General features: G+C 38.7%; 1 protein-coding gene across 3 annotated transcripts in view; it reads right to left on the bottom strand.

Moving 5' to 3' along the window:
* Window positions 1-1,920: 1,920 nt before the first annotated feature.
* SLC6A4 (solute carrier family 6 member 4) overlaps window positions 1,921-13,687 on the bottom strand; it is a 39,149-nt gene continuing 27,382 nt past the window's right edge. For 2 of the 3 annotated variants that reach the window (XM_039507688.1, XM_039507689.1), the window contains exons 13-14: window positions 11,145-11,312; window positions 1,921-7,757 (exon numbers count right to left, since the gene is read on the bottom strand). In XM_039507688.1, the coding sequence (XP_039363622.1) occupies window positions 7,683-7,757; window positions 11,145-11,312 (243 nt within the window). In that variant the 3' untranslated portion in view covers window positions 1,921-7,682. Of the gene's footprint in view, window positions 7,758-10,233; window positions 10,650-11,144; window positions 11,313-13,687 lie in introns of those variants that run through there. The other variant, XM_039507690.1, reaches the window with a different exon arrangement.

Genomic DNA, 13,687 nt, shown 5'->3' with positions numbered 1-13,687 from the left:
CAAAGAATTTGGAACGAGGCATTTTCCAGGGATTAATACCATCAAGGCATCTCTCAACTGCAGTTTGGACCACCTGCTTCTTAATACCTCAGGAAATGCCCTGCAATTCATCTATCCGTGCTTGATTAGAAGGTTAGGAAATGCTCTATTGTTGTAAATATCCCTTACTGTTTTGAAGTGCTGGGAAACAGGTTTTGTATATTCCAATCATGAAGATCTGCAACACACAATTAGAGGTATCACATACAATTCTTTCAAACTCCAGCCCTTCCTCAAATAGAGAATTAATTTCCTAATATTTTGTGAACTGCTAAGGATGATGGAAAGTGTTGCACTGACATGGGTGAATTTGTCAAGTTTAAAAATGTCTCATCAAGGAGCCTCCCAGTGTGGTTTGTGTGACTAAAACATTTTGTAGTAAATGTTTGGGAACAGCTGGTGAGTCACTATTGTTCTAGTCAGTTTTGGGAAATGATGCCAGAACCTTCAGTACTCCTTTTCAACAGGCCATAAAATGTTTCTTAGAACAGAATTGGTTTTTGCTTTTATTAATATTGGTAATATATCTGCTTTTACATTTTACAGGGAAATCACAAGCTGTTTTATCAGTCTGACTGCACTGAACTAGAAAGTGATGTGGTCAACCACCAGTGCCTTCAGTTAGACTGTCCCTAGGCTAAGCCAAAAGAGGCCCCTTCTGACCCTTCATCTTAACCACCAAGTTTTCTCTCTTATCTACCCTGGCACCCTCTTGCTTTGAAAACTTTCCAAACCCTCACCAAAATAATTGCTTCAGCCTTTTCTAAACCCAGTTGCAATATATTTTAGTAATGTTTAACTGGGTATTTTGCTTTTGGATAACCCTGGTTTTGATTGATTAATGCAGGCCAGGGAGAAAGGATACTCATTTCTATACACCTACTCAGTGGTTAGAGGAAATGTTAGCAGTAGCAAGGTTGGGAAAAGCAACAAATGTGTGGACTGGTCCTTTTATAGTTCTGTTTACAATGAATTAAACATTTTCCATGAAAGGGAGTGTGTTTGAGAAGGCATTGCCTGCCAAGGCTTTGGTTATCTCAGCTGCAAATGGTGATTTACAAAATACTGAATATGATGTTCCATCTGCTTTATTTTCTCTTTCCCTTTGGAAATCAATAATAATAAAACACCTTTTCTTCTGTAAAAGTTCAGTAGTAGAATGGGAGATAAGCTTGAGGTTCCTCTGCATCCTCAGTTGAGTGTCAGAATGCAAAGGGAACAAAAATGGGGTTCATATTGATAGTGGTTGACGACTTCAGGCCAAATTCCTGTTATAGAGGGGTTAAATTCGAGTGGAGTTGCACCTGCCTACATTAAGTTTGAATCAAGACAAAACCTTAAGGTGAATTGTCTGAAAATAGTGCAATTTAATATTCCTGCCATATATGTCTTGAATGGAAATGTTAATCAAACCTGGGTGCTCAACTGTAGCAGTGTCAGTCTATCTGCTTCCCTGATTTGTTCATCCGACTTACATATACAGAGATTAAAGAGGAGTTTTAAAAATCTAAATGCGAAGCCATGTTAATTCACAAATACCTTAGAGTTGGTTTGATATGCAAGTTTATTGAGCAACTAATCATCTATTCCAAATGTGGAGAAGTTTGCTTTTGTGATTCTGTTTAAACAAATGTCATGAATATTCCTATTACAGTTGAGTTCAAGTGATGTTTTCAAGGACGAGCCAACATACAAACAGTTAAGAGGATACACCGCCTTTTGTTGAGGCAGTCTTGTCAGCGTAGTGAACTGTGTGGATACTCTGCTTTTTGCTGAATCTTAGTGTTGGAAAACAAGTGTCTTTCTGAATCCATGCTTTTATCTCCAACAAGAGATGGGACAGACACGTGCATATTTATTATGATATTAAATTTATTACAATAACAGTTTACAAGACAAGGCACATACTGATGACTTACAATCCAGCTTGGAACATTCATAACTAAACAGCTGCATAAATTAATACAAGTGCATCATATACAAGTTAGAGGGAATATACAAATAAAACTCCAGTTTAATTCTCTTACTAAAGTCTGAAAGGTAAACACGCTCCCAGTTCACAAAGATAAAACTGGTTCTGGAAGTTCCCTTATCACTGTTCATAGCAAGGTGTGCTACTTACTGGCGGCTCTAGTTTTGTGGTAGGTGAGCCAAGGAGTAGGAGAAGGAATCCATTTGCCTGAAATGCTTCCAAATCCTGTGTGGCATCAGTAGAACTAAGGTTTTGGCCAAAGGTGTAACATTCCATGTCTAATACAGGTATCTAGATCTACTTGTTGAGCTGAGGGACAGTTGTTGATGACTCATAAATGATTTAAGAAGGATGTGAAAAGAAAGTCAAGTATTAATAATGATAAAAATAAATGAAGTCAGACAATGTGGCCTCAGTTTGCTTGTCTCTGAGCTAGCCAGAGATGATTTGACATGACTGATTTTCCTAACACACTGTTAGGAGAACAACCTGTGACAAGACTGGAGGATTTAAAAAAACTCAAACCAGCCTTCAATTAAAAAGTTCACAGGAACTAAAGCAACTTGATGGCTCAGCTTTTAAAGAGTGAAATATAGTGTGTAGATGGTATATCTGCATTATACTGAAAAAGAAAGGCCTGTGCATTTTAATATACTTTTGAAAGGCTTCCTGACTGCCCTGTTCTCAGAATGCACTGGGAAGACTTCAGTATGGATTTTCCTTGTGAAGAACCCAGAGTCATTTAAAATTATCTGTATTGTATTTACAGAATTGCTCAACTGAATTCTGAACCATGAACTCAACAGCAAATAAACTTTCATGAAGCAACAGGGCAGTTTTCAACTTCTTAAAGAAAGTTTCATTTCCAGTCATCAGCCTTCCATGGAAATCCAAGACTGTAAATGAGAACATGGTGCACTTCTGCAATTACATAACGCAGAATAAATAATAAATGCAAAGAAAACATTTCTCTCAGTTCCTTCCCCTGCTTATGGACTCATTCCCTTAAAACCCAGGACAATTGATCATTGTAGGGAGAGGAAAGGAAATGATTTAAAGGGTGTCCCTCCTGCATGTTTTTTTAAGATTGAATGCTCTTTAGTACAGGATCTATATTTTCATCTGTGCTTGGCAAGCATTGCGCAGATTGTGGGCAGTACTACCACATTATAATTACACATCTTGTGTGTGTTGAATGATGAAATTACTTAAGCTGATTGTGCTGTGTCCCAGTATTTTAATACTATGAGTCATACTGGTTATCATCAATATTAAGGAACTTCCAGGAAGGAGAAGAAAAGTGATACCACTTCTGATTTGTCTTGTTATATGAAGTAAAATGCATCTCCCAGCTATAATGTCTGAGTAGTTTCAGAAAGTTTAGAAGTTCAGTAGTTTAGAAACGGCCCTACCTTATCTAACCTTTTCCCTTCAGAAATCTGAATGTTCTCTTGATATTCTAGATATCCAGAATGTGCCTGTTACTCATTCCTCAGAAAGCATTAAAAGATTAAAAAGTAACTTTAAACCTGCCCCAACCTTAGCATACACCTTATTTCCTTTAGATAGTGCATACAAGTACAATAGTTAGTCAGTGGTTCAGTGACTCCAAGATGTGTTGGGAGTTAATTTTACCACGGTCTGGCAACCAAGTTAACCTTTTGTTTAATTGTGGAGTTTGCCTTACAACAACTTGAAACTTTCTGATTAATAAGGCTTGTTAATGGGGAAGCTGATGCTTGTGTCCTAGGCCTTGATTCAGCAAAGCACCCAGCATGAGCTTAACTTCAAGTAAGTGAGTAGCCTCCGGATGACTATTCACATGCTTAAAGTCAGGCCCATGTTTAAGTGCTTTGTGGAATCAGGGCCCTAGTTTGCCTCATCAGATTGCCAAAACCGTGGTTTCATGTTTAGGGATCTGATCCATCTCATAGTAAAGTCAATTATAACAATCCTATTGATTTCACTGGGAGTTGAATCAGGCTGCCAGTGTCTTGAGAATCAACAACCTCGTTAGTGGCAAGGGGCATGATCCCACACTGCCTAGCACCTTATGTAGTCATGTTAGCCCCTGCAAAAAAATGTGAAGAGCTACCATTCTGATTTGGTATGTTTTTACATTCACTGTGGAAGCTGATAGGATTATACTGTGGGATCAGGTCCATATTCTTTGTAATTAAATTACACTAGTTTTCCTTCCAATTTGAAAAAGCAATAAAGGAAACAGCTGATATTGTCATTAGTGATTATATGAACTTTTAAAAGACACTCTTACTGGTTACTGAAGGAAAAATTCTACAAGGGAGTCGGACTTCTTGAGTGGCTGTCAGCAAATAATGTTCTAGGCCTGTCAGTAATGCTCAGCAAATTTACAGTTCAGCCCATCTGCCTTTTACAGCATATAAAATGTGTAACACCAATTATGAACTATAATCTATAGTTCTAGAAAATTACTTCCTAGTACTTTGCATGTCTACAGTGCTTTTCACCTTCAAAGTGTGGTAAAAGGCATCAGTCCTCACAGAACTCCAGTGAAACAAGCAAGCTTATCTTAATTTTTCATCTCGGAAACTGAGTCTGAGAAAACAAATGACTTGCCCAAGGTTACACAGTGGGTCAGTGGCCTTGTTTTTAAACTCAGGACTTCCTGGTTGTCTCCTAGTCCTCTAGAAAACACTGGTATTTCTGGGGCAATTAATCAATTTTCTATGCTGTAACCACCCAGAAAGTCAGATTGTTGTGTATTATTGTCTAAATAATGCAAGTGAAGATTTTTTTTTGCAATTGCAGTTACATCTATAAAGCTGTAACATGGCACCATAATGTTACTGCTGAAGAGTCCCAGTACTCTTCCACCTCCCACTAAAAAGCAGAGACGTCTGCCGTTATTACTCTGCAAAGTTATTATTCCACCAGAACTCGTCCTGAGTTTCAATTTCTGCACAAGGGCTTGGGAAGAAAACTTTGGTTTCAATGCAGATAATGCTCTTACTGAACCTAACCACCCCCATCTCCTTCCTGACAGAAGACAGACAAATGTCTTTTGAAGGAGTGTTTGCAACTGGGATTTACTGTAAGTTAGAAAGCAGAGATGGAAAAATCCCTTTTTAAACAGTGCTGTTTGGGCTCAGAAAAGCTGTCATTGAATGAGCCTAGCAAGGAACAGGAAAGCTATTAGCTCAGGCAACAATTCAGCTTGGAATATGTATCCATTTAAAAAAAAAAAACCAAACACTTCACAAATTAGGGAGAATAGAGAAGATATAGTAAGACTTCTTCCTTCCAAATTAGATGGTAGGAATATGTAATTATCCTGCTTGCCCTACCCTGTCACTTCATATGTATTTTTTCAGCAATAAACTTATGACAGAAAAAGTTGAACTTCTGACAATTTATCAAATGGTTTCTAATTTTCTGGTTTGTCAGTTTTAATTTTGAATATTAAATTGTTGATGTTTTTATACATTTTATAAAATAGCCTATGACATATTTTAAATAACTTCTTCAAATCCTGCAGATACACTGTGTGTGAGTCCCCTCAAAATTAAGTCCATCTTAGAAGCCATTTTTAAATATATGTGAGGGGTAAATTGCTAAGTTACTCCTTGCAAGTCATCATCCAGTGAGACATGGATTCATTTTATCTTTCTCATGGCACTGTGAGACATTATTCCCTATAGAAATGACTTGTGTGGTCCTAGTAAGCCTTTGTCAGCAGTTGAGATGGAATTAATCATTCATCACTCTTAATTATTTCTGTGTAATGAGTTAGGCTAGAGACCTACAACACAAGTGATCTTAAGTCTATGGCTTAAGTGTAAGAGACATTATTTGAAGTGGGTGTCTATATGCATAAGCAGAAAAGTCTTGTGAGAGAAGATGAAAATGGTATAGTATTCAAAAGGCAAAAAACATCATGGTTGCACTCCTCTGTGCAAATCATCTGTTCTTTGTAGTATGTATCAGTGTAAGCTTTTGCTTTCAGAAGAAATTTCTTGATGCTCACCTACATGAATTCTTGTATGGAACCTCTTCATTTTTAACATAGGCAAATCATGATGTACAAGGAGATTTTATGTTCTGTTTTAGCTTCAGTTGTGATAGGTTTTATAATAAAATTTGGTGAGGCTTTAGTGACAGGATAATAGTATAATGCACGTCTCCTTTACTTACTTGTTAACTGCATTGGGTTAACTAAGCAATTTCCATATAGCTGCATAGTCATTCCACGGTCCTGAAATTCAGTTTGGCAAATGCAACTGAGTTCAAAAGTAATCATTGTTTAACCTCCCTCTGGCTTGACAGGCATAAGTACTTATAGACTATTATGAATTTAAATGTATGTAGAACTTAATTTGGAATTAAATACCTCAATTAAGTATATATCAAGTTATGATTAGAATTCATCCTTTCAGAATTCTACTCACCACTGGCCCAGAGTGAGTAAAATAGCATTGTTTTTTCGTTATTTTTATCTTCAGGATAAAGACTGGATGAGCCGATTTAGTACATGAGCTAGTAAATTTTCATGACATTTTGTAAGAATTTTTAGACTTGATATTTGTGCCAACCAGTATAAAGTGTTACCCTAAGCTTTAGTTTTGCAACAGGAAACAATAGGAAAAAACACAGTTTGATTCCGATAAAAAGCTGTAAAAGAAGTCGATGTAGCTCTGATGGTCCAACCTCTAGCATCTGACCTCCAAACAATTCACCACGGGGCTACAGTTTCTAAAGGAATAAATAAGCTAAGTCTGTCTGTAAAATATCATCGTGAATATACAGCTAAAAGAGACAGGGAGATGGCACCAGAGTGTAGCAGTTGCTAACAACTTAAACATTTGCCAGCTGACCTATGACCAAGAGCTGGATGGGCTGAGGGTTTTGTATAACTGGTACCAGAGGAGAATAGAGAAGAGGCTGAGTATTTTGTGAAGTCCCGAATTTTAAAAATCATTCTTTTGTGAAGTGCTTGTTATGCAAGAAATAACTAATGAAAACTGGTGTGGTCCATAAAGTGCAGAAAAGTAAGTGGTATAAAGAAGGAAGGGGAATAATGCTACCAACTGTGTGTGCAACTGGACACAGTCTTCATACATAGTGCTTTTCAGGGTTGTTTCCTACATCTTTCTCTCCCTACTCCACAGCAAAACAAGGATCTGAGGGTCCTATTATTTTTAAGCAAGAAAACTCTGTATTACTCAGGTAATATATGGCTATCAGAACTATTTTCCTGTATTTTTCAACTCAGTTTAAGCAATGAGATCTTTAGAAGCAAATACAACATGGTCCAGTACAAATGATCACATTGAGAAAAATACAGGAGTACTGTCACAGATTTGAGATTCTAAATCTAATCCTAATAGATGATACTCATCCTATAGTGGTTTATGCATCCTCATGTTTTCAGAATTAATCCGTTCAGCTGTGAACTCGTAGTCTGGTTTGAAGTGCGCAGCAGATTTTGTTGAAATGCTTGGATCTGTATGCTGGAGGCACCAATTTTCCAGATGCACATTGCCGTTGTCTGGGCCTCCATGGAAAACGCCCACCCATTCCTTGGCTCAGCTGGAAACTCAATTCTTTGGAAAGGGGAATATGGAGGGTTGGGGAGCATGGGGAAAGTTAAACTTTTACACCTTTTCCCCTCCCCCCCCAAAAAAAATGTTACTTAAACTGCATTCATGCGGATGTCCCCAAAGGGAATTTCTGTGGCTGTCTCCGGGGTAATGCTTTTTAGAATACGCTGTTGAGAAGAAAACACATGTTAGATGAAAGTTGTGCAAATTTAGATTTCAAGTAGAACTTTGCAGTTACTTGAAAAGGGACACTGTAAAGGATTTAGCTTAAAGAAAAATCTGACCCACCTTTAAAAGATACACATATTTACCTGTGTCACATAGGTGTTGTGAAACTTAGTTTGTTTGTATGGCACTTTAAAGATGTAAAGTGCATAGAAGTACAAACTTATATATTTTTAGTTGACATAAATGGTAGCATCCAGGCTAATTTACAGAGCTTTTGCATTAATGTCCTCATGATCATTTACCTAAATACTATCAACTTTATTGAGCATATCTCTTCTGAATGGATATTTACATATAAATAATTAAAGTTTCCAAATTACATCCCGGCTTGCTGTGGATCTTGTGTAAAATATGGGGTGGATGGTTTTGGTGGTTGTGTTTATTTCTGTTTTGTTTTTGTGGTGGAGGAAGCAGGATGGTGTATTTATATAGATTTTAGGTCAAAACTAGTATTGCTTCCTCAGCCTATGGCTAGAGTTGACTGAACCTCTTCGGAATATATTGCTAGGCCCCTATCTTCTAACCCAAGGGTAGGCAACCTATGGCACTTGTGCCAAAGGCGCCACATGAGCTGATTTTCAGTGGCACTCATTCTCAGCAGTTAGCCATCTTAAATATTCACTGACCAAAAAAACCTAACACAGAATGAAGGTTACAGTGGTATCTTGTGCCCTTCAGAACACTGAGTTCTGAAAAACTCAGACTTCTGAAAACCAGGCAATAGAGAGTTAAGGTTCATGCCCACAGTCTGCGGCCCTGGAGCTGGCAGTAATCCCCGGGAATTGCCTGGGTGCATTCCAGCTGCATTCACTGTGTAGGTATAGCTGTATCGAAAGGGGAAGGTTAGTTGGAGAGTTTGACCGAGCTGTGATTGTAATCTGAGACAATCTGGGGGTCTATGCCCCTCTTGGTGTGTGTATGGCCCTTTTCCCTAACCCTCGTGTGTAATCTAAGGAAAGAGGTCCATGTGTACCTTGAAAGATCCAGTATGCCTTATTTAAGCTCTGTGTTATGTAGCAGTGGGCACATGGATCCTCTTGCCATGGGGATTCTCATCAGCTAGGTGGGAGGTGTGTGGTTTGTGGGTTTAATGATGGGTAAGTGAAAGCATAGTGTGAGATGGCATCATGTGCATAAGGGTGAAGAGATTGTAAAATTTAGCAGATGGAGTCAGTGTAGGGCACGTGTAGGTAGTTCCAGTGTAGTACTGTGCAAAGATAGTGTGTGAGCATGTGCTACAGGTGTATGAGGCATTGCTCCGAGGAGGGGGAGTTAAGGTTGCATGGGTGTGTACCTTAACTCTTCAGTTCCTGGTTTTTGGGCACTTTGAGGACACAAGATACCATTGGGCAACCTTAACTCTCCATTAGCGAAGTTTTTTGTCAGTGAATTTCCTAGATTTCCTAGATTTTGTCAGTGAATTTCCTAGATTTTTTTTTACCAGAAATGTTGTTAGTAGGAGTTAGTGGTGGTTTAGGCAGTTTTAGTTATCATGCAGGTGTACAGCTGAGATGCAGTTGTGGCCAGTTAATGATGATGATACCTTGCTCTTACATAGCACTTTTCATCAATAGGTCTCATAGCACTTTGCCAAGGAGGGAAACATCATTATCCCCATTGTACAGATGGGGAAACTGAGGCACAGAGCAGTAAAGTGACATGGCCAAGTTCACCCAATAAGCATGAGGCAGAGCTGGGAATAGAGCCCAGGTTTTCTGACTCCCCTGTTCTCTCCAGGATGTTGCTGTGTGATACCTAAGTGTGTGCCTCTCCCACCCCCCACCTTGTTACAGTGAAATAGGGATAATGGTTGTGCTTTGAAATGTTTGGAGTTACTAAAAGCCCAGTGAGAGAGTCGTCGGTGCCCCAAAATCAAGTTTTATTACACAAGGAGAACAGTAACTTTAAGTATGAGAGAAGATTGGTAGAGCTCTCTTGCTCCACCTTCCTCTGCCATCATCCCCCATAATATGTAGCCCACCCTCCGCCTCCATTCCCACCTTACCCTCCCCTTGTAACAAGCCAGTAACACTTGAGAAGCCAGGTGTGCACAAGGAAATGGGTAGAAATCTGCGAATCTAGTTCACATGAGAAGCGGGTAGGGAGAGGAGCTCAGACACCCCAAGAGGGTAAGAGTCCCCCTATTCCCAGCACACACATGGAAGAGAAGAATGTGGGGATGACAGGTACCCCAATTCCTCTCACTTACCCTGCCACCCACCTCTGTCAGCCCTAACACTTCCCCATAATCCCCACTCTCTCCCCCTGACCTGAGTCCCAAAACCACTCCCCATTTATCTTCTCTGTATAACACCCTTGCCGCCCTGAAGACCCAAACCCTTCGTCCCTTCCACTCCTCTGCCTCCTACATCCCCTTCCTCTCCCAGCAATCATTCACATGTGTAATTTCTTTTCTTTTTGAAATAGCACAAATGCCTTCTGAAGTTTCTGCTATACTCAGATTACATTTCCCCAAAATAAAAAAAACACCCTTGGACAAAGGCAGTTTATAGCAACATGCCTAGGTTTCATTTCAGCTTTCTACCCCGGCTTGGGTTTGAACTGGGTATTGCTCAGGTTCAATGGCCGTAATGTCCCCTTGAGTCACACAGGTCCCGTGAATCGTGCCTGGATAGTAATTCTTTCAGGATTCTGTTCACATGTGCACAGAGTAATCCACTGATTTGTGTTGGCATGCGTTTGCCTAAAGAGCTGAACTCACTTTCAATTTTGCTCCTCCAAAAGGTTAGTGGGTCCCTTGCACTGGCTGGGGTAAATGTTGAGTGACTGAGATCCTTTGGGCATGCAGAGCCATGGCTTGAGCCTTAGGTCTGAGCAAAAAAAGGTTGATAGAATCTGTCAACCTTAAGAAAAGCTGATTTCCTGGGGACAGCTGTATCTCAGGAACTGCTTGCTCAGAAAACCCCAAATTTCAATCACTTAGTCTACCCCACATCCCCATGTGGCACAGCTAATTTCAAGGCAATCTGTGCAACCGTGTGGATTTTAGAGCACTCAGAAGAGTTGTTCTTAAACAGAAAGGAATTCTCAACGTTAATTATTTGCAGAGCTGGCATTCTGCTATCATACATAACCCACCATTCCTTTGTATTAATGGCGTGATTTAACTGTTAAAGAGATATTTCTTACAATGCTGATCCATACATCCAGCACCTGGCAAATATGGGAGCATCATTTACAGACCATCTTTTTTGTTTAAGTGCCTAGGCAGTATTTCCCCACCTCTTCTTATGTATGGCTGGGTAGTGGGGTGGGAAGTACATCCCATCAAAAATGAACTTGAACAAATAAAACACATCAGATACCTCTTTAAATGTTCCTGGGGTGATTATCAACCGATAAGCCATGTAGATTGGAATGCAGATAACAGAGGAGGTTCCTATGCAGTAACCCACTATAGTGGTCCAGTAGGGATAGTTATAATCAAAAAGCCGTAGATCAGGAGGGCTGGACATAAAACTGCAAATGATGAACTGAAATAAAAATGCAACAAAATATTACAAATACACAGCACGTAATTAGCCTTTGGGACCAACTGCTGCAATAAATCATTGAGACCAAAAGCATAGCAGGATTCAAAAAAGGATTAAGCACTTATATGAATAATGAGAAAATCCACAGTTACATTAGAAAGGATGTAAACCCTCATGCTTAGGTCATAAGCCACCTTAGCTGATAAGATATTAGGAAGAAAATTCCTCTTACGGACAATTTATTCCATAATGACCTGTTCTGGGTATTCTTGAATCCAAACAGAGCAACAGGATATTGGACTAGAGTCGTAGATTTTTAGGCCAGCAGGGACCATTAGATCACCTAGTCTGACCTCTGGTAGATTGCAAACCAGAGAAATTCACACAGTTACGCCTGTGTCAAGCCCAATAATTTGTCTGACTAAAGCATATTTTCTAGAAGACATCAAGAGCAAGAGAGGTACAAACATTTCCCTTGGTAGTTTGTTCCAATGGTTAAGCACCCTCACAGTTAAAAATGTGCGCCTTACAGTATTTCCAATCTGAATTTGCCTGGCTTTAACTTCCAGCCATTGGCTCTTGTTATGCCTTTCTCCATTAGATCAAAAGGGACCATTAGTACCCAGTATTTTCAACCCTTGAAGGTATTCATACATCATAATCAAGTCACCTCTCAACATTTTTAAATTATTATTTATTAAACAGATTGTGCTCTTTAAGTCTCTCACTGGAAGGTATTTTCTCCAGTCCTTGAATAATTTTTCTAGCTCTTTTCTGCACCTGCTCCACTTTTTCAATATCCGTTTTAGCATGTGGACACTAGACCTGGATGCAATATTCGACTATCAGCTTTATCAATGCTGTATACAGAGGTAAAAAATCACCTCCATACTTGTTTATACATCCAAGGATCATATTAGACCTTAGATGTATAAATGGACCACAGATCTGATCTGGTATTGTATGTTTGAATACCAATTCTAAAATTCTACTGAATTTTAAGATAGAATGGTAAAAAAAAAAAAAAAAAAAATTCCATTTGAATCCAGTAATATCCAGAATCCCGTAGCCAATAGTTAGGTCTAGTAATGAACAGGGGTGAGAGAATTTTTTCTTGAAGACACTGTTTACCCTTCCAGAGGATTCATCCAACTTTGATTCCTCTCACCCTTTTATTGTTGGGCTGGTTTGGAATGCTATGCACCACTTGGCCCACATATGCTCCATAAAAGTTTATAATTTATTCTGATCTAGTGTGATTTTTTTCCCTCCTCTTCCACAATTTCATTAGAAAATGTTTTTTATGTTGTGTATTTTTAACACACATCTATATTCCTTGCTTTTCAAGTTCTTTCAGGGGTTAAACAAAGATGTCACCTGCAAATTTGAAGTAGTTCATGTACCATTTTTATCTTTATGCACTTTTCTTCAGAGTTCAGCTTTTTGAATGTGTTCTCCAGGCAGACGGTGAAAAGTTAAAGATAAGTGAGTGTTTTCTTGTGTAACTCCATGCTTGTCAAGCTTAAATAGTATTATACTAGTTGTATAAATGTTTCAAGAATTCTTTGAGGTCACATGGAACTTCTAGTTTTTCTTCAAGTACTTCTAAAACTCTTCCTTAACACCAAATAGAGGACTTTTCACTATCTACAGCAGCAACTCATTGCATTTGTCAGTCTTCTCCAGAACTTGATCCATTGTCAGCAGCCTGCAGATGCTCTATGGTTGAGAGATTACTTGCCAGCTTTTGTGTTGATTATAGGCCAGAAATCATTGTGATCCCTGGTACCTCAGATTGACTTGTAGAATGCAATAGTTCTTGGATTTATATGTTTTTCTTCTTACTTTAATACTAAGATTGCAGCGTTCCAGTTTTATGCTAAAGTATATTGGATCTGACCCTGTGAGATACTCAGCACTTCCAGTTCCCATTGAAGTCAAACCTAAGGTTCTTAAGTATTAAACTGGTACATTGCAAAATTAATGTTAGTCACTGTTTTGGGAAGCATCCTAACTTAATTTTCACAGAATTTCATCATAGGATTCCCAGCACTAGATGTTTATAATTCACATAGAGAACCACCAAACCTACGTCTGGGCTTTTCTTATTTTAGTTTCCATAGAGATTGTAAATATCAATTTTGCCTAGTAACCACATCACTGAAACTATATTGCTCTTCATGTAATTTAGTTTTATTGTTTCAGGATCATGGAGAGGACAGTAGTGTATAAATTATTTTTGTGGTGAAACATCTATTTATAGGTTTTTTTTACTCCTTTGTCTACAGGTAATAAAATGGAAAAGAGTTAAACACACATTAATCATCCCAGCTGTGTTGTTTTGAGTTCACAGCGTAGGCTTTAAATCTAGACAC

The sequence above is a fragment of the Mauremys reevesii genome, linkage group 20 (genome assembly GCF_016161935.1).
Source record: "Mauremys reevesii isolate NIE-2019 linkage group 20, ASM1616193v1, whole genome shotgun sequence".
Taxonomy (NCBI): Eukaryota; Metazoa; Chordata; order Testudines; family Geoemydidae; genus Mauremys; species Mauremys reevesii.
This window is presented reverse-complemented; position numbering and strand designations above follow the sequence as displayed.